Source organism: Gorilla gorilla, chromosome 20 (assembly GCF_029281585.2).
Source record: "Gorilla gorilla gorilla isolate KB3781 chromosome 20, NHGRI_mGorGor1-v2.1_pri, whole genome shotgun sequence".
Classification (NCBI taxonomy): Eukaryota; Metazoa; Chordata; class Mammalia; order Primates; family Hominidae; genus Gorilla; species Gorilla gorilla.
The window spans coordinates 70515091-70542479 of NC_073244.2; the positions used below are offsets into that span (position 1 = coordinate 70515091).

Genomic DNA, 27389 nt, shown 5'->3' on the forward strand with positions numbered 1-27389 from the left:
ATGAGGACATTTACCATGTTCATGAACTGGAAGTCTCAATATTAGTATGTTAATCCTCCCCAAGTTGATTTGCAGATTCAATGCAGTCCCAATAAAAATGTCACTAGGTTTTGTTGTTGTTGTTTTTGACTCGCTCTGTAACCCAGGCTGGAGTGCAGTGGTGCAATCTTTTCTCACTGCAACCTCCGCGTCCCGGGTTCAAGCGATTCTCCTGCCTCAGCCCCCCAAGTAGCTGGGACTACAGGTGTGTGCCACCACACCTGGCTAATTTTTGTATTTTTAGTAGAGACAGGGTTTGCTATGTTGGCTAGGCTGGTCTCAAACTCCTAACCTCAAGTAATCTGCCCCTCTTACCCTCCTAACATGCTGGGATTACAGGCATGAGCAGTTGATCAAATTCAACATCCCGTCATGGCAGAAACTCTCAACTAGGCGTAGAAGGAGCATACCTCAACATAATAATGGCCATATATGACAGACCCACAGCTAACATCATACTGAATGGGGAAAGGCTGAAAGCTTTTTCTCTCAGAACTGGAACAAGACAAAGATGCCCACTTTCACCACTCCTATTCAACATAGTACTAGATGTCCTAGCCAGGCAAGAGAAAAGAAAAGGTATCCACATTGGAGGAGACGAAGTAAATTGTTCCTGTTTGCAGATGACATGATCTTACATTTAGAAAAACCTAGACCCCACCAAAAAAACTCTTAGGTCTGATAGAGATTCAGCAAGGTTTCGGGATACAATCAATGTACAAAAATCAGTAGTGTTTCTATACACCAGTAGTGATCTAGCTGAAAAAGAAATCAAGAAGGCAATCCCATTTATGATAGTTACCAAAATATACCTGGGAATAAATTTAACCAAGGAGGTGAAACACCTCTACAAGGAAAATTACAGAACATTGATAATAGAATTGAAGAGACCTTTGGATTCATCTTCACATTCTTCCTCGTCTGCCCACAAATAACCCCCTTCCAAAAAAAAAAATGATACAAACAAATGGAAAAACATATGCTCATGGATTAGGAGAATTAATATATTTTGTTTTGTTTTTGTTTGTTTTGAGACAGAGTCTCGCTCTGTTGCCCAGGCTGGAGTGCAATGGCACAATCTCGGCTCACTACAAGCTCCGCCTCCTGGGTTCACGCCATTCTTCTGCCTCAGCCTTCCCAGCAGCTGGGACTACAGGCGCACGCCACTATGCCCAGCTAATTTTTTGTATTTTTAGTAGAGACAGGGTTTCACCGTGTTAGCCAGGATGGTCTCGATCTCCTGACCTTGTGATCTGCCCGCCTCGGCCTCCCAAAGTGCTGGGATTACAAGCATGAGCCACCGCGCCCGGCTGTTTTTTTTTGAGATGGAGTCTTGCTCTGTCGCCCAGGCTGGAGTGCAGTGGCGCGATCTCGGCTCACTGCAAGCTCTGCCTCCCGGGGTTCTCGCCATTCTCCTGCCTCAGCCTCCAGAGTAGCTGGGACTGTTGGCATGTGCCACCACGCCTGGCTAATTTTTTGTATCTTTAGTAGAGACAGGTTTTCACCATGTTGGCCAGGCTGGTCTCAAACTCCTGACCTCGTGATCTGCCTGGCTTGGCCTCCCAAAGTGCTGGGATTGCAGGCATGAGCCACCGCGCCTGGCAGAAGAATTAATATTGTTAAAATGACCATACTGCCCAAAGCAAGTTACAGATTCAATGCAATCCGTTTGAAGATATCAAATGTATTTTTTCCCCACAGAATTAGAAAAAGTTCTCAGAGCTTTGTAGAATCAAAAAAGAGCCCAAGTAGCCAAAGCAATCCTGAGCACAAAGAGCAAAGCTGGAAGCATTACACTACCTGACTTGAAAATATATTGCAAGGCTATAGTGACCAAAAGAGTGTGGTATTGGTATAATAGTCACATAGACCACGGAAACATAATGGAGACCCAGAAATAAATCCAGGTATTTACAGCCAGCTGATTTTCAACAAAGATGCCAATAACATACATTGGGAAAGGATACCCTCTTCAATAAATCCAAAAACTAGATATCCATATGAATGAAACTAGACCCCCATCTCTCACCATATACAAAAACAACTCTAAATAAAGACTTAAACATATGACTCAAAACTGTAAAGCTACTAGAAAAACAAGGGGGTCGGGGCAGTGGCTCACACCTGTAATCCCAGCACTTTGGGAGGCCGAGGCGGATGGATCACCAGAGGTCAGGAGTTCGAGACCAGCTTGACCGACATGGTGAAACCCCATCTCTACTAAAAATACAAAAAAAAAAAAAAAAATTAGCCAGGTGTGGTGGCACATGGCTGTAATCTCAGCTACTTGAGAGGCTAAGGCAGGAGAATAGCTTGAACCCAGGAGGCGGAGGTTGCAGTGAGCTGAGATCGCACCATTGCACTCCAGCCTGGGCAACAAGAGTGAAACTCAGTCTCAAAAGAACAAAATAAAACAAACAACAACAACAACAAAAAAGGAAAAGGAAAAGCACATGTTGGGAGAAAATATTTGCTAAATATATTCGACATCTTTCTATCTCAAATATATAAATAATACAACTCGATTATAAGTTAATAATCATCCGAAGTTTAAAATGGGCAAAAGATCTGAACAAATATGCTTTGAAAGAAAATATATGGTTATCAAATACACACTTGAAAAGTTGTTCAACGTCACTAGTCATTCAGGAAATGCAAATTTAAACTATGATGAGATACAACTACACATTTATTAGAATCGTTAAAATGAAAAAGACAAACATACAAATATATGGCAAGAATGTGGAGCAACTAGAACTCTCAGTGAGTTCTAATATAAGTGTTATAAATTTTTTTGAAAACAGTTTGACAGTTCTTAAAATGTTAAACATAAAAGCCGGGTATGGTGGAGTGCACCTGTAGTCCCAGCTACATTGGGCAGGAGGATCTTTTGAGTCCAAGAGTCCAAGTCCAGCCTGGGCAACATAGCCAGACCCTGTCTCAAAATAAAAACAAAAACAAAACAAAACAATTAAACATACACCTACCATATACCCCCAAAATTCCACTTCTAAGTATCTACCCAAGAGAATTCAAAGGATATATTCACACAAGGACTTGTACACAAATGTTTATAGCAGCTTCATTTGAGATAGTCAAAAGTTAGAAACAATTTGGCCAGGCACTGTGGCTCATGGCTGTAATCCCACCACTTTGGGAGGCCAAGGTGGGTGGATCGCGAGGTCAGGAGTTTGAAGCCAGCATTGCCAACGTAATGAAACCTGTCTCTACTAAAAATACAAAAAAAATCAGCCAGGCGTGGTGGTGCGCACCTGTAGTCCCAGCTACTCAGGAGGCTGAGGCAGGAGAATTGCTTGAACCCAGGAGGTGGAGCTTGCCGTGAGCCGAAATTGCGCCACGGCACTCCAGCCTGGGCGACAGAGCCAGACTCCATCTCAAAAAAAAAAAAAAAAAAAAAAGATGGGGTCTTGCTCTATTGCCCAGGCTGGTCTTAAACTCACGGGCTCAAGTGATCCTCCTGCCTTGGCCTACCAAAGTGCTGGGATTACAGGCGTGAGCCATCACGCCCGACTGAACCTCTTTTCTTTATAAACTATCTAGACTTAGATTTTTCCTTCCTTTCTTCCTTCCTTCCTGTCTTCCTTCTTCCTTCCTTCCTTCTTTCTTTCCTTTTTTTTTTTTTTATTTTTAGACAGAATTCTGCTCTTGTGGCCCAGGCTGGAGTGCAATGCCGTGATCTTGGCTCACTGCAACCTCTGCCTGCCGGGTTCAAGCAACTCTCCTACCTCAGCCTCCCAAGTAACTGGGATTACAGCCGCCACCACCACGCCTGGCTAATTTTTTTGTATTTTTAGTAGAAACGCTGTTTCACCACGTTGGCCAGGCTGGTCTCGAACTCCCAACCTCAGGTGATCTGCCTGCCTGGGCCTCCCAAAGTGCTGGGATTACAGGCATGAGCCACCGTGCCCAGCCTGAGATATTTCTTTATAGTAACACAAAAACAGCCTAACACAAAGGTCACATAGTAGGCAGGATTTAGTAAGAAAGAGAGCTGGGATTTCAAGGCAGGTGAACTGGGTCTAATGTTTCCACTGCTTTACTCACCTCTCCCTACCTCTAGATTTCCACCCTCCCATGTTGAAATCTCTTGGTTATAAATTTTCACTTGTGCTTCTTTCTTAGATCACCTTCTTGAATCACAGTGGTGTCTATTTTCATATCCATTGAGGGTATAGTGATTCCTTGAGGGTTACAAGGTCTGCAGATCGATGAGTTCTTGGCATTTTGGAGAGGCCAGAGACTGGTAGCTCTGAGTCATTAGTTGTCAGGCCATGCCTCCCCATCACACAATCGAAGCTTGGCTGACTTCTCTGAGTGCCAGAAGAAGGCTGGGGCTGGGGGTAGAGGATCTGGGTTTCACAAGAGGCGAGTCTGGAAATGTCAAAATTGGGGTCCAAGGTGAGAGGATGGCATGGTAGGACAACATTGTCTGCCATCCGTGTATAATGGCTGAAGCTCTGGTTAGTGGGTGTGGCCTAAGGAGAATGTAGTGATTCCCACTGTAGGTGAAAAGGGCTTCATATTGATGGAGAGTTTTCTGTGTTGTCAGAAATTCTGGTGGACACTGTGAGGCAGATTTCATGGATTTATAGATGAGACAGCTGAAGCTTGGGAGTCTGTGCCCCAGATCGCACAATTTATTAGCAGTAGGAGTCCAAGTTGAGACAAGCCAGAGAAGGTTACTGAGTGTTTTGGCACCCTTGGCCTTAATCTGCTGCTCTTCAGATTTCACAGCCCCCATGTTCCAGATAGTTCACTCAAAGCTTGGGAGTTGGAGATGAGGGAATCAACAGATGCTGACACTAGCATGAAGGAGAGGTATAGCTGATCTGGAGGTATGATTGGGAGAGGTTGAGAAGCCTTTCAAGGGTGTCCCTGATGTGGGAGGGCACAAGCAAAGGCCCAGGGGCAAGGAACTGCCCAGTAGATTCCAGAAGAGAACTACCATTGCATACAGCAGAGTGTAAAATAACAGCGTAGTCAGTACACTGCATCAAGGGGCTGAAGGCAACTGCCTTTTGGTTTGAGCATAGTCTGAAAGCAGTGGAGCCACTGAATCCCACAAAAGCTGGTAACCTGGACAGCTCAAAGGTCACAGCCATCAGGACTTTGCCTGGAATATTCTGGCATTATTGGCAAACATCTCTCTTCCCCTAACAGGTTGGCTGCTGTATACTGAGACCCAGTCGGAGATCAGAAGGCAGGTTCAGTAGAAACACATAGGACTCTACTCATGTATTAGGAATCTTTTTTTTTCCTTTTTTATTTTTATTTTTTATTATTTTTTTGAGACGGAGTTTCACTCTTGTTGCCCAGGCTGGAGTGCAATGGCGCGATCTCAGCTCACTGCAACCTCTGCCTCCCAGGCTCAAGCAATTCTCCTGCCTCCTGAGTAGCTGGGATTGCAGGCATGTGCCACCATGCCTGGCTTGCTTGCTTGCTTGCTTTCTTTCTTTCTTTCTTTCTTTCTTTCTTTCTTTCTTTCTTTCTTTCTTTCTTTCTTTCTTTTTCTTTCTTTCTTTTCTTTCTTTCTTTCTTTCTTTCTTTTTTTTAAAGTAGAGATGGGATTTCTCCATGTTGGTCAGGCTGGTCTCAAACTCCCAACCTCAGGTGATCCGCCCGCATTGGCCTCCCAAAGTGCTGGGATTACATGCGTGAGCTACCGTGCCCAGCCTTTTTTTTTCCTGTTTTAGAGACAAGGTCTCATTCTGTTGCCCAGGCTGGAGTGCAGTGGTGCAAACATAGCTCACTGCAGTCTTGAACTCCTGGGATCCAGTGATCCTCCTGCCTCAAGTAGCTGGAAACAGGCATGCCACGATCATGCCCAGCACCATCTTATGAGATCTAATCTTGGCCACTCACACAGAGGATTGAGCTCTGATGACGTGTCTACCCTAACTTTATTTGCTTAGAAGGCTGAGCCCCATATGGCTCAGCTAACCTTTAATTCTGATCCCACATGCGTCTTCCATATTGGAGACATTACACTCAGGAAGGCAGGCCTGAGTAGGGTAGGGATCCCCCAGACACCTCACGGTGCTGGGGAGTATTTGAGAAGCCCTGCTGTAAACTTTGCTGACGGCAAAACTGTTGTGGCTTCTGCTCACAATGTGGTTATCATTGTCCATCCCCTCAGGGGCTTCCAGGAGACTTGGCAGCTGCAGTGGCCTCTGATCCATCATACAGTATGGATGGACACCACAGGCCAAAGATTCTCATGTCAGAGGATTTCTGGTCTTTTCTCCCCTAGGCCTCAGGAGGACCCAGGGAAATATCTAAAGCCAACCTATAGTTTTGGTGAACTGAGTTTGCATTGAAATGTTTTTGGAAATGATTTTCAACATTTATGAAATCACACACCACATAAAAATCTGAATATTTGGCTCTTCTTGGAAAACCAGGAGATATGGGAAATCTGTACTGACTCCACCATATTGTCTCCCCACCCCTTAAGAGGGACAGACCTGCTTGGTGGCCACCAGAAGTGGAATTATGAAGGCCACGGCCATATGACTCTCAAGAAACCCTGGCTACTCACATAAGCCACTCCAGACCATGATTTCCGTCTTCTCCGTCTTGAGGTGCCTACCTGTGCAGTGATGGCCATGAGATGAACAGCCCAGGGAGTCCACAGGAAATCCACAAAACATTTATTTGAATTTCAGTTATGAGTGACACATAGGTCTGCATGTCCTGAGAAGTTCTATACACCCTTATCTCACTTGGCCATAGTCATTGGAAGTTTCTGATGTGCCTTTAGAACAGACATGTCTCCTCTTGTCTACCACAGTCTTCTCCACTCTTAGAGTTTTTGTACCAATGATAGTTTCCACATAGCCCTGGCAGGTCTGAACCAGTTATACCTGCCTACTGAGTTCTATATTTCATGAGTCATGAGCCATGGGCAGGTACTGGGGGATATAGCTAGTAAAGTGGGACATGCATTGGGAACAGAGGACCAAACTTTTGCTGTGGAGGTTCTCAAAGAAACTACCCCATTATTCAGAGCTAGCTCTGGGCCCACAGGTGACCCTTGGTGTCCAGATCACAAGATTCAGTCCAAGCCTGTCAGTCTTTCACAGGAGGCCTTAGGGCAACAAGGCAAATTCAACCAAAACTGGACTGAGCACTCTTCCTACCCATGCAGCTGTTTGAGACACTCAGTGCCCCCTTACAAAAGCTGTTCTTTTTATATTAGGATGAATTGTTTCAAACCACCTCACCACCTCTGATGCAAGTGGCTAAACGTTAAGGCCTTTGTTATCTCAGAGAGAGACAGGCAGATCCAGGACTGGGTGATTGAGACTAAACAGATCATTCTTAAGTGTCACATGTAGATGCAAACAATGTCCACGAAGAGAAACCTTTTTTTCTTTCTTTCTTTTTTTAATTTATTTATTTTAGATGGAGCCTCACACTGTCGCCCAGGCTGGAGTGCAGTGGCACGATCTCGGCTCACTGCACACCCTGCCTCCCAGGTTCACACCATTCTTCTGCCTCAGCCTCCTAAGTAGCTGGGACTACAGGCACCTGCCACCACACCTGGCTAGTTTTTTGTATTTTTAGTAGAGGTGTTCACCATGTTAGCCAGGATGGTCTCGATCTCCTGACCTCATGATCTGCCTGCCTCACCTTCCCAAAGTGCTGGGATTATAGGCGTGAGCCACTGTGCCTGGCCAAGAAAACTTTTCTGGAAAGCTCCAGAAGACACCAGCTCAGATCTTAGCAAGAATTTTCATACCAAAATCTAAAGCCATCAGTGGGAAAGAAAATGAGGGTACTCAAAGCCTATGTAATTCTCTCTAGAGAATGGAAAAGGGAGTATAGTCTGCTTTCCCTTAGCACAGTGAGGGAGACTGATACATATCATGAGATCTTTCCAGGTGGCAGAGATGAGACAGTATGGCAGGCAGCTTTGGACATGGCTTCCAATGATCTCTGCCCTCTGGTATTCATGCTCTTGTGTAATGCTCTCCCCTTGACTGTGGGCTGGACCAAGTGACTTGCTTCTAACTAAATATAGCAAAGATGATGGGATCTCACTTCTGTTATTAGGTTACAAATGACTGACTTGTTGGTATTCTCCATTGCATGATCAGCTTGCAAGCTTTGATTGACAAGCTGCCATTTTGGAGAGGCCCATGTGGCAGAGAACTGGAGGAGGTCTCAGACCAACAGACGGGTCCTCAGTCCAGCAGCCCACAAAAAACTGAATGCTGCCAATTACGTGAGTTTGCTTGGAAGCAGAGCCTTCCCTAGTCAAGCCTTCAGATGACCACACCCCCAGCTGACATCTTGATGTTAGCCTTGTGAGAAACCCTAAAGAGGAGTCAGCTAGCTGCACCAAAGTTCCTGACCTATAGAGACTGTGAAATAGTGACTATTGTTGTAAGCCACTAGGTTTTGAGTAATTTGTTACACAGCAATAGGTAACTAATACAGGTGGCTTCTGCAATAGCAGTAATACAGTGCCGCCTAAGATTCTGGGAGCTGTGGCTTTCCCACATTTGTTGCCCATAACTCTCTTGTGAATTCTCTGGTGATTTTTCTTAAAAGGGGGTGTCTATAGCTGAAGGCTTTCCCATTTTCACTGCATTTGTAATGCCTTTTCCCCATAGGTACTTTATATTGCTTTCTCACATAGGAGAGGTGACTGAAGACCATCCCACATTCCTTAGATGCAGGGGTTTTCTCTATTGTGAATTTTTTGGTTATAGATAAGAATTGATTTCTTCTTGAGGGTCTTTCTTCATACCAAGTATTTAAAGATCTCTCTTCAATGTGGGTTCTTAGGTGGTTGAAGAGGGCAAAAGTCTTCATGTCTTCCCATAGCCACTGCTCTTGAAGGGCTTCTCCCTATCATGGCCTGCCCGGTGTTATCTGATGTTAGAGCTGTGTGGCAGCATCTTCTCACTCATCTCTTCTTCATGGCTTCCCTGTGCCATGAGTACTCTGGTGATGGAGAAAGGAAGGCCTTTCCACATTCTCTTTTGAGCTTCTCATTATTCTGGTACTCCAGTGCTGGAAGGGGGTAGTTACCCTGGAAAGCCTTCACAAATGCCTGGCCCTCGAGTCCTCTCACTTATGAATTTTGCTGTGCATGAACTGAAAAGTGCTCTTACTGTGAGCCATGTCACATCTGAAAAGGTGGTCTTCACCATAAATGGTCTATTGTTGGTGAAGGTTTGATCCACTCCCTTGTGTGGGGTTTCTACCTGGAGTACACTGCCTAACGTTCAGCCAGGAGCACAATCTTTGGCAGGGCAAGAGTGCCATGGTCAGGGTGAGGAACGACCAGTCATGGAGTACTGGTCCTGTCACATATCCCACTGCTGAGCCTGTTAGGTGACATTCACATAGGCAGGGAGAACAGAGAGGGATATAGGACAGATGTGGAAGCAGCAGTGGCTACTGAAAATGCTGTTCAGTGATGTGAGCGCAGGCCACCCTTCTTTTCTAGAGATGGTGCCTTGCTATGTTGCCCTGGATGGACTCAACCTCCTGGGCTCAAGAGATCCTCCTGCCTCAGCCTCTCAAGCGGCTAGGACTATAGGTGTGCACCACTGCACCTGGCCAGGCCTCTCCTTTATGGGGACTCCTGTTCACATCCCAGCCAATGTTCTCATGAGTACTTCCTTGTATGGGGGAGGTCAAAGAAACAGCAACAGCTCACATGTGATGATGCTGAAATTACATGGTAAATAAGCTTTTAAAATAGGTGCCGGCCAGGTGCGGTGGCTCATGCATGTAATCCCAGCACTTTGGGAGTCCAAGATGGGCAGATCAGGAGGTCAGGAGATCGAGACCATCCTGGCTAACATAGTGAAAACCCGTCTCTACTAAAAATACAAAAAAATTAGCTGGGTGTGGTGGCAGGCACCTGTAGTCCCAGCTACTCGGGAGGCTGAGGCAGGAGAATGGCGTGAGCCATTCAGGAGGTGGAGCTTGCCGTGAGCCAAAATCGTGCCACTGCACTCCAGCTTGGGCGACAGAGCAAGACTCCGTATCAAAAAAAAAGGTGCCAAACACCATATTCTACAAGGTTCCGGATCTCTAGCTCCTTCTAAAATACCAGCTCTGTCAACTGTGTTAAATGCCCCCATCTGCCTGTGCCCACTCTGTTGGCCAGCAAGACTGTGAAGGCATGAAGTATGTGTTAGTGACCAGAAACCCTGGCCAGACTACAGAAACCACTTTCCTGGACGTCAGGCTATCACTTCTCTCAGCTCCCAGTTCCTACCTGGGGAGTGATGGGTGCCAAGATACAGTTTGAGAGAGGTGAAGTGAATGTACATGACATTGCATTTATCTGCTTCAACTGTGGCAAAAACTTTAACATGGCAAATACAAAGGTCTGTAGCTCTGGAGTTGTTCTGCACACCCTCACCCTGCACAGTCCCAGTTGATGGGGAACTGTGACTATTCCTTTGTCCATGATGGCATGTGCCCTAGTTCACCAGTCTACCCAAATCCCTGGTTATTACCTCACATCCAGTGTTTCTCTATGCACATAGAGTCCTCCATGGACCCCTCTAGATCTTTGCCTTGGTGACCCTGTGACTATTTTAGTGTTGTAGATGAATTTATTTTTCCTCTGGGTAAGCTCTGGGCCCTACGGTAACTGAAACATAGGCCACTATGTTCAATCCAAAGCCTTTCAGTCTTTCCCAGTCTTTCACATAGCAATGCAAAGTAGGCTACAACAGGACAGAGCAACTACCCGCTCTTCTACTGTGCCCTTAGGCAGATTTTGTGCCCCCAAAAGGCACTCCCCACTCTATCCATTCATTTTCTTAACCTACCCCAACAGAACCCCTAAGATTAAAGGTGACCTGATCAATAAGGTCTTTATTATCACCAGTTAGTGCAGGCAAGGTAGGTGATTCCAGTGGAGGGTGATTTGTGGCCTCAATGGGCACATCTTAGGGGTTAAACACAGACTTGACCACATCCACAAGGAATGTGCATCTTCCTGAGCTCAAATTAGATTTCCCTCAAGGCCCCTCAACCAGCATTGGGTTCAGTTCACTGCCTAACCCTCTCAGAGGCAATGGGAATTAAACCATTCCATTGAGCTGAGCACAGTCCCGAATCCCTAGAGGACACAGGAAGGAAGGCTCAGGGTACTGTTTTCCCCATGCATGAGGACAGGACTGCTGCAGATTTTTGGATCCAGGCAAGATGGAAACTGACTATGGCTTCTGCCTTATGCTGCATGGGTGAGATGGCCCTGCAAAGGTTCCTGGGCTGGTCAGAAACAGAGTAGCTTCTGAAGGCTTTTCCACATTAGCAGTACATGTAGGTAATTTTTCTGGTATGGGGATTCTGCTGCATGAAGTTTGTCTTGGCTGAAGATTTTCTCACAAAGACCACTTCCATAAGGCTCCACTCAGGTATGAATCTTTTTATGCTGTGCAAGGTTACAAAGATGGCTGAAGAGTTTCCCACACTGGCTACACTCATAAGTCCTTTCTCTGGTGTGAACTTTCTGGTGCCGAACAAGTGTAGATCTTTCACTAAAGGCTTTTCCACACTGGATGCACTCATAGGGCCTTTCTTGTGTGTGAACTCTCTGATGACGAACCAGGTGGGAGTTACTGCTAAAGGCTCTCCCACATTCACTGCATTCATAAGGCCTTTCTCCAGTGTGAACTCTCCAGTGACAAATAAGGCTAGATTTTCGGCTAAAGAATTTCCCACATTCACTGCATTTGTAAGGCTTTTCTCCAGTATGAACTTTCTGATGCTTAATGAGAATGGAGTTTTGGCTAAAGAATTTCCCACATTCATTGCACTCATAAGGCCTTTCTTTTGTGTGAACTCTCCAGTGTTCAATGAGAGTGGAGCTGTGAGCGAAGGCTTTCCCACACTCACTACACTCGTAAGGCTTTTCTCCAGTGTGAATTCTCCAGTGCTGAATCAGGCTGGAGCTGCGGCTGAAGGATTTCCTACATTCGCTGCACTCATAAGGCCTTTGCCCAGTATGTACTTTCTGGTGCTGGATGAGGGTGGAGCTATTACCGAAGGCTTTACCACAATCACTGCATTCAAAAGGCCGTTCTCCAGTGTGAACTTTCTGATGTCGAAGGAGATGGGAGCTTTGGCTGAAGTCTCTTCCACATTCACTGCACTCAAAAGGCCGTTCTCCGGTGTGAACTTTCTGGTGCTGAGCAAGGTTGGAGTTATTGTTAAAAGCTCTTCCACATTCACTGCATTCATACGGTCTTTCTCCAGTGTGAACTCTCCAGTGCTGAATGAGAGCAGAGCTTCGGCTGAAGGATTTACCACACTGACTGCACTCATAAGGTCTTACCTGTGTGTGAACTTTCTGATGCCGAAGGAAATTGGAGCTTTGGCTGAAGGCTCTTCCACATTTCAGGCACTCAAAAGGCCTTTCTCCAGTGTGAACTTTCTCATGCCGAATGAGGTGTGATCTGTTACTGAAGGCTTTCCCACATTCACTGCACTCATAAGGTCTTTCTCCTGAGTGAATTCTCTGATGATGAACAAATGTGAGTTTGTGGTTGAAGGTTTTCCCACATGCAATGCACTCATAATATTTTACTTCAGTGTGAAATTTCTGGTGCTTCCTCAGCTTAGATGAGTGACTAAAGGCCTTCCCACACTCCTTACACACATGGGGTATTTCCCCAGTGTGAAATTTTTTATTACCAAGGATTGATTTCTCCTCTAAGAAATTTCCACCTGTTGGGCATGTAAATGGTATCTCTTCAGAGTGAGTTCTCAGATGGTTGAGGAGAGTGGAGCTCTTCAGGAAGGCTTTTCCACAGTTGCTGCACTCGAAGAGTTTTTGTGTGGTACAGACTTCTGGAAGCTGCCCAAGATTGGAATATGGCTTCTGCCCGCTGTCAACAGCTTGAAGCTGGAGGAGGTCACAGCTGCCCAGGATGACCTTCCCACCTTCCCTGCAAGTGAAGGGGTTCTCTGACAGGTGGACTTTAGAGCTCTTCATAAGTGCATCCCTGTCCTTGTACCATCTAAAGGGCTTCCCTCCACTGTGCTCCTTCTGGTGCTGGTGAAGGTTTGCATTCAACCAAAAGTCTCTCCCACATGCTCCACATGTGTAGGGTTTCTCCTCAGACTGTGTTCCCTGATGCTCAGCCAGGTGCAAAATGTCTTTCAAGAATGGCCCACACATGTCACAGGAGTTAGCTTTCTTGGTGGAAGGATCTGCATTAGGGATCCTGACCTGTAACACTTCTACAGAAACATTCTGCTCGGGATGGGCCTCCTCACCCTCTACTCCATGCCAACAACCTGAAAGTAGAGAAATGCCAGTTAACTAAGAATTCCACTTGGTGGGAATGGATGACTTCATTAGAAATGTTACCCAGGAATTCACACCCAAGAAGAGGTCCCAGGGATTGCTGACAGGCCAACAGGGCCATCATCAGGGTGAAGAAGGGCCCATTACTATTGGCAGGATAGGGACCAGCCAAGCAACAGAATAAGGGAGACCTCACCAGGGGTAAGGACACAGAAATGGGTCAAAGGACTTAAATAGACATTTCTCTAACAGAAGATATATACACAAATGGCCAATAAGCATATGAAAAGAAGTTCAGCATCCTTAATCATGAGGAGTATGAAAACCAAAACCATAATGATACCACTTCACATCCACTAGCATAGCTATAATAAAAAAAAATAAATGACAATAAATGAAGTAGAAAAACTGGAGCACTTATACACTGCAGACAGGGGTGTAAAATGGTGCAGCCAATTTGGAAAACAGTTTGGCAAGTCTGCTTCTACAGAGCTACACAAGAGACATCCACACAAAAATGTGTACAAGACTGTTCATAGCAGAATTTTTTTAAAATTTGAGATGGGGTCTTGCTATGTTGCCCAGGTTGGTCTCAAACTCCTGGGCTCAAGTGATCCTCCTGCCTCAGCCTCCTGAGTAGCTGGATTATAGGCACCTCGCCCAGCTTCTATAGCAGCATTTTTTTCTAACACCTAAAAAATGGAAACAAGCCAAATGCTCATCCACTGATAAATGGATAAACAAACTGTAGTCTTTCTATACACTGGAATATTTGGCTATAAAAAAGAATGAAATACTGATACATGCTACAACATTGATGAACTTCAAAAACATGCTAAGAGAAAGCCAGTCACAGAAAAACACATAGTATTCTATAAAATGTCTAGGAAACATAAATCTGTATAGTCAGAAAGTAGATTAGTGGTTGCCTAGGACCGGGGGGGATGGGATAAGGGAACATGGGGAGTGACAGCTAATGGGACTGCTACTGGGACCTACAGTTTCTCTTTAGGTGATAAAACATGCTAAAATTACATTATAGCAATGATTATACCATGTGAAAACATATAGAAATCACTAAACTGTGTACTTTAAAAGTTGAATTGTATGGTTTATCTTAGTAAAGCTGTTTTTAAAAAATATCTCACTGGGGGCTGGACGTGGTGGCTCACACCTGTAATCCCAGCACTTTGGGAGGCTGAGGTGGGTGGATCACGAGGTCAGGAGATTGAGACCATCCTGGCTAACATGGTGAAACCCCCTCTCTACTGAAAAGACAAAAAAATTAGCCGGGTGTGGTGGCAGGCAACTGTAGTCCCAGCTACTTGGGAGGCTGAGGCAGGAGAATGGCGTGACCCTGGGAGGCAGAGCTTGCAGTAAACTGAGATCGCGCCACTGCACTCCAGCGTGGGGGACAGAGCGAGACTCCATCTCAAAAAAAAAAAAAAAAAACTCATTGGGGAAAGAGACAGAATCTGGGCATGGCCTCATACTGGGTAACCCGACCAGGGATTGGTGAAGCTCAGTGGGATCTGTTAGGCAGAATGGAGGTGTCTGATCCCCAACCTTTGCCTCCACAAGGCTCCTGGGCAACAGCTTTTAGGAAAGCTCATGAGGCTGCTCAGAGAGAGACGGGAAGTACACACAGCAGAATCTCCGCACCCCAGCACCTACAACAGGAAACCTGAGAAGGAAGCAGTACCCATGATCTGGCTTTGGGATGAACAGAGCTTTCTATGGGGAAAAGACAAAAGGCATAAGGTAGTCATCACCATGCTGAGACAGGGCATTACCAAGTGAGGTCACAAGCTCAAGGTTTTCCAGCATCACACTGTGGTACAGGTGCCTCTGGGCTGCATCAAGGAGCTCCCACTCCTCTTGGGAGAAATATACAGCCACATCTTCAAAGGTTACCATGCTCTTCAATGTGGGGACAGCTGAGCCACAGGGCCAAGAAGTATGCTGACAAAGAAACAAACAATTGGTCAAATGGAAATATGCAGGACCTTGCTGTGTGACTCAGAATCCTGATACATCTACCACTAACATCTCTTTTTCTTATGATCCTCTCAGTCCACCCACTACTCACCCATCCACAGCTTATCTTCTTCCTCAGGGCCCCCACCTAACATGCCCTGGAATTAATGGTGCCCCTCTCTCCTAGTAGTCCCACTGGTCACTGTAACCAGGCCAACCCAACCTAGAGGAACAATAGGCAGGTGGGCAGATGGATGCTGCCTCCTCCCTCCTGCTGGCCAATTTTCCTTGTGTCTTCTGGCTCATACCTCCCAAACGTAAGAAAATTTGGGCTTCCCTTTCTTAAGCCTCTTGTACCAGGGCCATGGGCCCAATGGTTCACATTCTCTCACCTTTACATGTCACTCCTCAGACCATACAGTTCTTATATTTCCAACCCCTCCCTGTTCACACTGTAGGCATTCTCCCTAGCATCTCACCATGCACATGGCATACCTGATGGATGCAACCAGGATCCATTCCTGGTCCAAGCCAGCTACAGAGCTCCAAAAACCCCACTGCCAGAGGCAGTCATAGCCCCTCAAGTCAATGCCTCCCCTGCCTGCCCTGTTCCTTCAACCATCAGCTGCCCAGAACCATAAGCAGATCTCAAATATCTCTTCCCTCTGATATCTTTGCCTTTGTATGTGTTGTCTCCTCCCCAGTCATAGCTGTCCTTGCTCTTCCTAACACTCAAATCCAAGACCCACTGGCCCCCACCTTGGCTTGGGGACTCAGCTTAGGCTGACCCTTTCTGATCTTGCCACTCCACCAGCCTGACAAAAACCCCAGGACCCTATTTAAGAAGAGATAACATGCCCTGACCACAAGAAGGATGGCCGCAACAATGTAGTGAGCTGTAGAGAAGTAAATCAACCTAAACCAAAGCCCAACTCTCATCCTACTTTTGCCGCTATGCTTCACTGTTGTCCTAGACCTGCTCTCTGCTCAGGAGGCTCAGCCACTATCTTGAACCCAACCCACAACTGCATGCAGTGTCCACACACAAGCATCCATCCCTTGGATGTTTCCAGCCTAAACCCGACATAATCTCATAATCAGATGTTTAGTGGTCTACTTGGCACCTCAATTTGGTAGTGTCTGGGACATCTCAAATACAACATGGCCAAAATCCAACTCTTTATCTTCCCCCTGAAATCTACTCCTCACACCAACTTCCACATCTGAAAGATCTAAGGTCAATTTTTTTTTTTTTTTTTTTTTGAGACAGAGTCTTGCTCTGTCACCCAGGTTGGAGTGCAGTGGCGCGATCTCGGCTCACTGCAAGCTCTGCCTCCCGGGTTCAAGCCATTCTCCTGCCTCAGCCTCCTGAGTAGCTGGGACTACAGGCACCCGCCACCACGCCTGACTAATTTTTTGTATTTTTAGTAGAGATGGGGTTTCACCGTGTTAGCCAGGATGGTCTCAATCTCCTGACCTAGTGATCCACCTGCCTCGGCCTCCCAAAGTGCTCGGATTACAGGGGTGAGCCACCGCGCCCGGCAATTTTTTTTTTTTTAAGACAGAGTCTCGCTTTGTCACTCAGGCTGGAGCGCAATGGCACGATCTCAGCTCAATGCAACCTCCCATCTCCCAGATTCAAACAGTTCTTCTGCCTCAGTCTCCCAAGTTGCTGGGATTACAGGTGCACATTACCATGCCCTGGCTAATTTTTCTGTATTTTTAGTAGAGGTGGGGGTTCGCCACGTTGGCCAGGCTGGTCTTGAACTCCTGACCTCAAGTGATCTGGCCGCCTCGGCCTCCCAAAGTGCTGGGATTACAGGTGTGAGCCACTGCGCTCAGTCTTAGGTCAATCTTAACATTTCTCTTTCTTTCACTGTCCCACATCAGGTAATCCATGGCCCAATTTGGGCAGATTCAGAAGCCAACCATCTGTCCTACCTCCACGGGCACCCCTCTGTCCAGCTACCCAAAGCACACATCTGGACCACATGTGTCAGCTCCTCACTGGCCTTCCTGCTCCACCATCACCATCCCTCCAGTCTGCTGCCCACTAGGCATCCATAGGGCGTCTGTTAAGACTGGAGTCAGAGCACCTACTTCCTCTACTCCAAACCTTCCATGGCTCCCACCACCATCAGAATAGAGGTCCAGCTCCTCAGGCTGCCATTCCAGGCCTAACTATTGGTTTCCCTGCTCTGTTTCCACCAGACTAAATGGAGACCTGCAATCCCCAGAATGCTTCCATTTCATCACCACTAAGCAAGGTACACATGCTGGTCACTGTCCCTGGGACAGCCTTCCAGATCTCATTCCACAGGATTCCAGAAATGGGAATCCCTTGATATAACCCCTTGCCTGGATTCAGGATGGTAAGGGTAATTGACTCCCAGGGCAGGGCCCAGGACCCACGTGTGAGGACAGGACACGATCAAGAGTCCCAGGACACCAACATCCCCTCTATCTGGGCTTCAGGATCCTGAGGGCCGGAATCCCAGCGGGTGAGGGCCTGGGGCACACTCCACTCACCTGCGCCGGGCCCATCAGCGATGCTGGCAACCCCATTAGAACCTGTGGGCTGGGCAGGGCCATAACAGGAGGCGCCAGGGCTAGCCCTGCCGCTGGGCCGAACCCTCACACTTCCGCTGGGTAACGGTCGCACTCAGGACCTGTCTTCCCGAATGCAAAATGCGCGCAAGGCCTCCGGGCACCGCAGGGACGAAGGCTGGGTATGGAGACCCTGGAGACGCGTGGCGGTGGCTCCACTTTCGGGAACACCTTGGCTCATAAAAGCAGAGTAATTAGCCGGGGACTATGGTGCGTGTGAAGGCGCGGTGACGGTCCCTGCACCGACTCCCGTGCCCTGGTCTGGCTCCAGAGGCCTGCTGTAGCCCAACCCACCAGCAGCAAAATGAGGACCGCAATGGCGGTGCCGGAAGTCCCGCCTCTCAATGACAGCTCGGACTTGCCACTGGTCCGAGCTTTCATTGGCTCAAGGATCCCCGCCGTCTATGACGCTATTTCCCCATGCCCGTCACGCTGCCGCTAGGTTGTTGCCAAGGTGATTGAGGAATGGCGTTTATTGCGTCGCTGCTCACGCAACACAAACTACATTATCCAGAAGGACCCTCGCGGTGCCTCAGGGCTGGCCATTGGCAGCCCAGGAGACAGGCACTTCCGGGCGGAGTGTAAGGCGCTGGCCAATCACAGCCTGGACGCGGGACTTCTGTCGTCGTCCTCGGACCATCACTTTGGCATTTCTCGATTTTGTCTGCTTCTGAAGGGACCGCGTCGTCAGGCGAGGGACGGAATCTTGGAGGCTCCCTGGGCCCATGGAAACAGGAGCGAGGAAGGCACGAGAGTCGGGGAAGTTCCGCCTTCTTGACATACAAGCGCCCCCACCGTGGCGAATATCGCCCCTGAGCCCCAGTGTTCGCCACCACCCCCAAACCGCAGCCCCCTCCCCCACCCCGGGCCTTAGATAAAGCCGGCCCAGTGGGACCCTCAGGTTGCACCGCGCGGAGGTGTCCGCGGCTCCCGGGAGTCGTCGACCTTGGCGTTATGTCGGCTTTAGGGAGCGCGAGGCCGAGGCCAAGAAAAGCTATGCGTTGGGAGGTCTTGACCCAGCGTGCGCCCGGCTGTAGGCATGGAACGTGCGCCAAAGGTCTCCTGGCACCCACTCCGCTGGACTCAGCACCATTGTCCTAAGCCTCCGATTGAGAAGTATCTGCCCCAGGTCCTCTGCGGGCCCCACTGAACAGTGTGGAGCGTTCACAGGTTGGGGGTCACCATTTCAGAATCCAGTTTGTTGAGACGTGGAGGGTACAGGAGGAGGGATCTGCATATGCGAAGACTTGGACTTGACCCTGACCTGAGCGTTCAGGAAGGCTCTCATGCCCCCTTGGCAGCGAGTGGAGAGTGTAAGAGGAGTCCTGCCTCTCCTGGCACACCGAGGGCGCCTGGGAGCCATAAAAGGTGTTGAACAGAAAAGGGATGGACATGACCTGAGTTAGAATTTGGAAAGTATTTCAGTGGTTGCTGAATGAACACACTACTGGAGAAGGTGGTTGTAGTGGGGCTGGAAGCAGGGAGACTGTGGGGGAGGTTATTGCAGTATTGTTCCAGACAGTTATGATAGTGGCCTGTCCAGAATGGAAGCAAGAAGGATGGGAGAAGTGATCAGATTCCCAGTGGATCTTCAAGATAGAGCTAATGGAATTTTTTGCTACCTTAGATAAGTGGAATAAGCATGAGTAGGGGTGAAGGACCATCCCAAGTAGTTAGGAAGAATTAGGATGCCTCCTGTGGAGAATAGAGGTTGGCGGTTGGCAGGAGGAGGATGTTTCATGGAAGATTAGCGATGGATTTTGTAGGTATAGAGTCTGAATTGTCTGGAGACCTGTGAGTGGAGGTGTCAAATGGGCCTCTGGATATATACAATTCTGGTGTGGCTTCAGGACGTCCAGACTGCATTATGTTGGTGGCCTGGACCAGTGAACGGCCTGAGGATAGGATTTGGGAAGGAGGGTTTTAGGTTGGAGGACCAGTGGCTAGGGCTCATGCTCAGTGCTTAGATCACATCTGTTTGCCCATTGGCTTGGTGTTGCAGGGCTTAATGACCTTTGAGGACAGGGTCAGTACATCTTCCAAAAATGTGGGGCTCCTTAGTGAGGTCCAAGGGGGCTTCTACAGTGACATGATACTACAGAGCTTTGTACTCCTGTGCTCACTAGGTAAGGCTACTGTGTCTCCTCTTTCCCCTACACATGAAATCTAGGTTTTCCTCCGCCTTTCCATTGTTCCCTGTGGGAGGTGCTGCTGGCCCTGGCACTGGCCAGTGTCCTGCTGTGTCCGGACTTGTTTCCTTCCGCTGGGTTCTTGGTCTCACTGACTTCAAGAATAAAGCCGCGGACACTTGTGTTGTGTGTTACAGTTCTTAAAGATGGTGTGTCCGGAGTTTGTTTCTTCAGATGTTCAGATGTGTCTGGAGTTTTTTCCTTCTGGTGGGTTCATGGTCTTGCTGACTTCAGGAGTGAAGCTGCAGACCTTCGCAGTGAGTGTTACAGCTCTTAAAGGTGGCACATCCAGAGTTGTTCATTCCTCCTGGTGGGTTCGTGGTCTCGCTGACCTCAGGAGTGAAGCTGCAGACCTTTGCAATGAGTGTTACAGCTCGTAAAGGTGGCATGTCCAGTGTTGTTTGTTCCTCCCAGTGGGTTTGTGGTCTCGCTGGCTTCAGGAGTGAAGCTGCAGACCTTTGTGGTGAGTGTTATAGCTCATAAAGGTAGTGTGGACCCAAAGAGTGAGCAGCAGCAAGATTTATTGCGAAGAGCAAAAGAACAAAGCTTCTACAGCATGGAAGAGGACCCGCGGGTTGCCGCTGCTGGCTTGGGTGGCCAGCTTTTATTCTATTTGGCCCTGCCCACGTCCTGCTGATAGGTCCATTTTACAGAGCACTGATTGGTCCATTTTTACAGAGTGCTGATTGGTGAGTTTACAAACCTATAGCTAGACACAGAGTGCTGATTGGTGCATTTACAATCCTTTAGCTAGACAGAAAAGTTTTCCAAGTCCCCAGCCGATTAGCTAGACACAGAGCACTGATTGGTGTGTTTACTAACCTTTAGGGAGACACAGAGCGCTGATTGGTGCATTTTTACAGAGTGCTGATTGGTGTGTTTACAAACCTTTAGCTAGACACAGAGCGCTGATTGGTGCATTTGCAGTCCTTTAGGCAGACAGAAAAGTTCCCCAAGTCCCCACTGGACCCAGAAGCCCAGCCGGCTTCACCTTTCACTGCTACTTATCCCTGGCTGCTGCACAAACAACCCCCACACCTTCTTCCCTGGGATCTTGACAACCTTGTGAAGCCACAGTGATGGTCCCTGCACCCACTCCCATGCCCTTGTCCAGCTCTAGAGGCCTCCTGTAGCCCAACCCACAAGCCACAAAATGAGGACCACCATGGCCATGCTGGAAATCTCACCCCTCAATGCCCGCCTGGAATCGGAAGTCTCAAAACCTGTGTAGCATATCACATGCAGCTGGGTCGTTTCCTGGCTAGGTTACCGTGTCAGGATCTGTGACTTTTCTGTCCTTTCTGCCACATTCCCTCACTCTAGTAGGAGTTTTCTGCCAGCTGTCCCTTGTGAGTCCCAGTGGGTACTGACGTGGTCATTGATTGTGGGGTCACTGAGCATTGACTTTGTGAGGTTCAGTTCTTTCCAGCTATATACCTGCACAGGTGATCTTCACCTATAGTGGTTTGTCATGGGGTGGATCACCTTGACGTGGGCTGCCTTCTCACAAACCACTTGATGAGAGCTGTATAGGATCACTGCCACCACCCCCGCCATGTGATCACCTAACTAGAACAAATGAAGGGACCTGGCTGGTGGACAGGGTAGCTTGAATTAGGCCATGGACAGAGAGGCCCCATGGTGCACCAGTTCTGTTGAGTGGAAGACAGCTGTGGCAGAGCTGTTGGCAGTGCCCTGGTGGCTCATCTGGTACCTGAGTTGTGCCCTCTGTTGTCCTGGCACCAGGATGTATAGCTGTGCCTTGTAAAAAAATTTTTCCTGACCTTCTTCTGACACTCTATCCTACTTTCCCCTGACTCCTGTTCCCTGGATGGCTTCCTCTCTGTCTTCCAAGATTCATTCTTTCCCCTTCTCCCCTCCTCCCCTCCAGTGGCCAGGTCTTCTACCATTGGCCTCCCTTTAATGTGTCTTGAACGGATAATGTATCTTTAAATCGTTGTTATCTGCACATGGTGGCTCATAACTACAGTCCCAACTACTTGGGATGCTGAGGCAGGAGGAGCGCTTGAGACCAGGAGTTTGAGTCCAGCTTGGACAACATAATGAGATCCTATCTCTAAAATAAATAAATAAATACATAAATACCTAAATGGTTTTTGAAAACCTCTTCTTCCATGAGACTGGCTTGTTCCATTTGAGGAGTATGGGCATAGGTGTCAATGGTTCAAGACCTGGACTTCGCTCACTGCATGGTACTGGCCTGTCACCAGACACTACAGCCCTGCAGCTCCACATTTTGCAGAACCTACAGAGAACTGACACTGAAGAGATATCTGATAAATACACAGCATATGGAAAGGTGTTTGAGGGGAAGCAAGCCTCTTCCCCTACCAAAAATCTTCACAGTGGAAAAAATTGCAAGTGTATTATGAGCATGGGAAGGCCTTCACTTTTATCTTCATCCTGAGAAAGCAGGAGTACATGCACATCTTCAAAGGGCCTTACAAGTGTAGAATCCTCCAGCCAGAACTCTACCTCCTTTGAGCACCAACATGTTCACCCCAGAGAAAGTCCCCATAAGCTCAAGGAGTGTGGTCCAGCCGTGAGCAAAATTTTGCAAAACTCTCTTCTGTATCAAAATGGTCATACCCTAATGAAGGACTCCTAAGTTCAGGGAATGTGGGGCACTGCCATCTGTCCTGGTGGCTTCCCTGGTACCTGACTTGAGGTTCATACATGTTATATTCAGAGTTCTGCTTTCATTAGCAAAAACAAATTAACACCGGAAAATGGTTGTACAAATGCAATAACTACATGAAAGCTTTCAGTGAAATATGAAACCTCATCCTGCAGAATTCTCATCAGAGACAGGCCCAGTGCATGCAGCTAATGTTGGAAAGCCTATTCTCAATTTTAATCCTATTTAGCACCAGCAATTTACAGCATTGTGAGTGTAGCATGTAGGAGAGCAAAAAATTGCAGCTCCTGCCTTGATGCGCACAAAGTGATTCACAGTGGAAAAACCCTCTATGAGTGCAGCCAGCATGGGAGAGCATCGGCCACAGCTCCTGCCTTGCTTGGCACCAGAAACTTCATCCTGGAGAAAAGCCTTTTGATTATAGTAAATGTAGGAAAGTCTTCGCCTCCTTTATTTAGTATAAAAGAATTCACACTGGCCGGGTGTGGTGGCTCATGCCTGTAATCCCAGCACTTTGGGAGGCTAAGGCAGGGGGATCACCTGAGGTCAGGAGTTTGAGACCAACGTGGCTAACATGGCAAAACCCCCTCTTTACAAAAAATACAAAAATCAGCTGGGCATGGTGACACGCATCTGTAATCCCAGCTACACCGGAGGCTGAGGCAGGAGAATTGCTTGACCTCAGGGGGCGGAGATTGCAGTGAGCTGAGTTAGAGCCACTGCACCCCAGCTTGGGTGACAGAGCAAGACCCTGTCTCCCTCACCAAAAACAAACAAACAAACAAACAAAAAACACAGCTGGGCGTGGTGGCTCACGCCTGTAATCCCAGCACTTTGGGAAGCCGAGGCAGGCAGATCATTTGAGGTCAGGAGTTTGAGACCAGCCTGGCCAACATGATGAAACCCTGTCTCTACTAAAAACAGAAAAATTAGCCAGGCGTGGTGGCAGGCACCTGTAATCCCAGTTACTCAGGAGGCTGAGGCAGGAGAATCACTTGATCCTGGAAGGCGGAGATTGCAGTGAGCCAAGATCATGCCACTGCACTCCAACCTGGGCAACAGAGCGAGACTCCATCTCAAAAAACAAACAAACAAACAAAACAAAACCCAGCCCTACATGAGTAGCCTTCAGCCACAGCTAAACCTTGTGTAGAAGGATTCCTCCCTGAGGAGACACTCCATGATGGCCCTGCATGTGGAGAAACTGACAGAACCCATGTTGTACCATGGTGGCCCTGCATGTGGAGAAGCTGACAGAACCCATGTTGTACTTTGCAACCCGCTGAGGGACCTTGGCAGAGCTATCACACCACTGGGTCCTGTGGTGGAAGCCCATCTCTGTTTTATGGTGACTTCCCAGTTGCTCAATGTAAGTCACTCCCTGTTTCCTGTTTATACTACCTTGGAGGGATGGTAGGGGCCTTGCACACATTGGGGTGGTATCATGCTCACTCATGATGGGGTTTGACATGGACATGACCCCGTTCCAAGCAAGGAGCCTGATTGGATAATTTCTTTCTTTTTTTTTGAGATGGAGTCTTTCTCTGTCACCAGGCTGGAGTGCAGTGGTGCGATCTCAGCTCACTGCAACCTCCGCCTCCCGGGTTCAAGAGATTCCCCTGCCTCAGCCTCCCAAGTAGCTGGAATTACAGTCACACGCCACCTCACCCGGCTAATTTTTTGTATTTTAGTAGAGACAGGGTTTCACCATGTTGGCCAAGATGGTCTCGATCTCCTGACCTCGTGATCCACCCACCTCGGCCTCCCAAAGTGCTGGGATTACAGGCATGAGCCACTGCACCCGACCTCTCTCCTTTTGTCTTTTCTTTTTTCTTTTCTTTTCTTCTTTCCTTTCCTTTGCTTTCCTTTCCTTTTCTTTCTTTTCTCGTCCTTTCTTTTCTTTTCTCTCTTTCTTTTTTTTGAGGCAGAGTCTCACTCTGGTGCTCAGGCTGGAGGGCAGTGGCATGATCTCAGCTCACTGCAACCTCTGCCTCCCGGTTTCAAGCAATTCTTCTGTCTCAGCCTCCCAAATAGCTGGACTTACAGGCGTGTGCCACCATGCCTGGCTAATTTTTGTATTTTTACTAGAGACGGAGTTTCACCATATATTGGCCAGGCTGGTCTCAAACTCCTGACCTCAAGTGATCTGCCTGCCTCGGCCTCCCAAAGTGCTGGGATTACTGGCGTGAGCCACCGTGCCTGGCCGACAATGCAGGAGCTTAACCAAAGGACCACGTTGGCTAGGGTCAATCAGCTGCCCCAGGTGACCACCCTTAGTGCTAATCCTGTGCAGGGTAGGGGTCTGAGCCAAAAAGAGGAGGCTCTTGTGTGTACAGAAGGCAATTTGTTGCTATTTTTATTTCATGCCCAATTCATTAAGAATATTTCAAACAATTAGCATTTTTCTAAGTATTAAGTAATTAACATTTGCCTGAAGAATTACACATTAGATGGATAATGTAAAAATAAAATGTTTAAGAAGTTAAACGTCTCCAAACATTAAACATTACTTGAGATTGGACATGATGGGTCATGACTGTAATCCTAGCTGTTTGGGAGGCTGAGGCAGGTGGATTGCTTGAGTACAGGAGTTCGAGACCAACCTGAGAAACATGGTGAAACCCCGTTTCTACAAAAAAAGTAAATAAAATTAGCCAGGTGATATGGTTTGGCTGTGTCCCCACCCAAATCTCATCTTGAATTGTAACTCCCATAATTCCCACATGTTGTGGGAGGGACCCAGTGGGAGATAAGTGAGTCATGGGGGCAGTTTCCCCACACTGTTCTTGTGGTAGTGAATAAGTCTCAAGAGACCTGATGGTTTTATAAAGGGTTTCCTCTTTTGCTTGGCTCTCATTTGCTCTTACCTGCCACCATGTAAGACAGGGCTTTCACCTTCTGCCATGATTGTGAGGCCTCCCAGCCACATGGAACTGTGAGTCCATTAAACCTCTTTGTCTTCATAAAGTACCCAGTCTCAAGTATGTCCTTATCAGCAATGTGAAAACAGACGAATATAGTAAATTGGTAGAGTGGGGTACTGCTATAAAGATACCCGAAAATGTGGAGGCAACTTTGGAATTGGGTAACAGGCAGAGGTTGGAACAGTTTGGAAGCCTCAGAAGAAGACAGGAAAATGTGGGAATGTTTGGAACTTCCTAGAGACTTGTTGAATGGCTTTGACCAAAATGCTGATAATGATATGGGCAATGAACTCCAGGCTGAGGTAGTCTCAAATGCAGATGAAGTTGTTGGGAACTGGAGTAAAGGTGATGCTTGCTATGTTTTAGCAAAGAGACTGGTGGCATTTTGCCCCTGCTGTAGAGATTTGTGGAACTTTGGATTTGAGGGAGATGACTTAAAGTATCTGGTCCGGGTGCGGTGGCTCACGCCTGTAATCCCAGCACTTTGGGAGGCTGAGGCAGGTGGATCATGAGGTCAGGAGATCAAGACCATCCTGGCTAACATGGTGAAACCCCGTCTCTACTAAAAAAATACAAAGAAATTAGCCTGGCATGATGGCGGGCGCCTGTAGTCCCAGCTACTCAGGAGGCTGAGGCAGGAGACTGGCATGAACCTAGGAGGCGGAGCTTGCAGTGAGCCAAGATTGCAACACTGCACTGCAGCCTGGGTGACAGAGCAAGACTCCATCTCAAAAAAAAATAAAAATAAAAATAAAGTATCTGGTGGAAGAAATTTCTAAGCAGCAAAGCATTCAAGAGGTGACTTTGATATTGTTAAAAGCATTCAGTTTTAAAAGGGAAATACAGCATAAAAGTTCAGAAAATTTGCAGCCTGACCATGCAACAGAAAAGAAAAACACGTTTTCTGTGGAGAAATTCAAGAAATTTGCATAAGTAACCAGAAGTCAAATGTTAATCGCCCAAACAATGGGGAAAATGTCTCCAGGACATGTCAGAGACCTTTGTGGCAGCCCTTCCCATCACAGGCCCAGAGGCCTAGGAGGAAAAAATGGTTTCATGGGCTCCCCCTGCTGTGTGCAGCCTACAGACTTGGTGCCCTGCATCCCAGCTGCTTGATCCATGGCTAAAAGGAGCCAAGGTACAGCTTAGGCTGTGGCTTCAGAGGGTGCAAGCCTCAAGCCTTGGCAGCTCCCATGTGGTGTTGAGCCTGTGGGTGCACAGAACTCAAGAACTGAGGTTTGGGAACCTCCACCTAGATTTCAGAAGATGTATGGAAATGCCCAGATTTGGAGCAGGCAAAAGTTTGCTGCAGGGGCAGGGCCCTCATGGAGAACCTCTGGTAGGGCAGTGCTGAAGGGAAATCTGGGGTTGAAGACCCCACACTGAGTCCCCACTGGGGTACTGCCTAGTGGAGCTGTGAGAAGGGGGCCACCGTCCTCCAGACTCCAGAATGGTAGATACAACCAACAGCTTGGACCACGCACCCGGAAAAGTCACAGACACTCAACACCAGCCCATGAAAGCAGCCGGGAGGGAGGCTGTACCCTGCAAAGCCACAGAGCTGCAGCTGCCCAAGACCATGGGAACCCACTGCTTGTATCAGCGTGACCTGGATGTGAGACATGGAGTCAGAGGAGATCATTTTGGAACTTTAAGATTCGACTGTCCTGCTGCATTTCAGACTT

The 27389-nt window shown here is 47.7% G+C and overlaps 2 protein-coding genes across 2 annotated transcripts in view; one reads left to right on the forward strand and one right to left on the reverse strand.

Annotated features, from left to right (window-relative positions):
- Positions 1-14451, forward strand: part of ZNF584 (zinc finger protein 584) — a 32525-nt gene extending 18074 nt beyond the window's left edge. The window contains exon 6 of the transcript XR_010132084.1: positions 7465-14451. The gene's annotated coding sequence lies outside the window, so the exon portion shown is untranslated. The remainder of the gene's footprint in view (positions 1-7464) is intronic.
- Positions 7426-18282, reverse strand: ZNF132 (zinc finger protein 132). Its single transcript, XM_004061607.5, has 3 exons — positions 17855-18282; positions 15142-15310; positions 7426-13338 (listed from the first exon to the last, which is right to left on the reverse strand). The coding sequence occupies exons 1-3, from the start codon at positions 17915-17917 to the stop codon at positions 11450-11452; spliced, it is 2121 nt and encodes a 706-aa protein (XP_004061655.1). The 5' UTR covers positions 17918-18282; the 3' UTR covers positions 7426-11449.
- Between the last annotated feature and the right edge of the window lie 9107 nt (positions 18283-27389).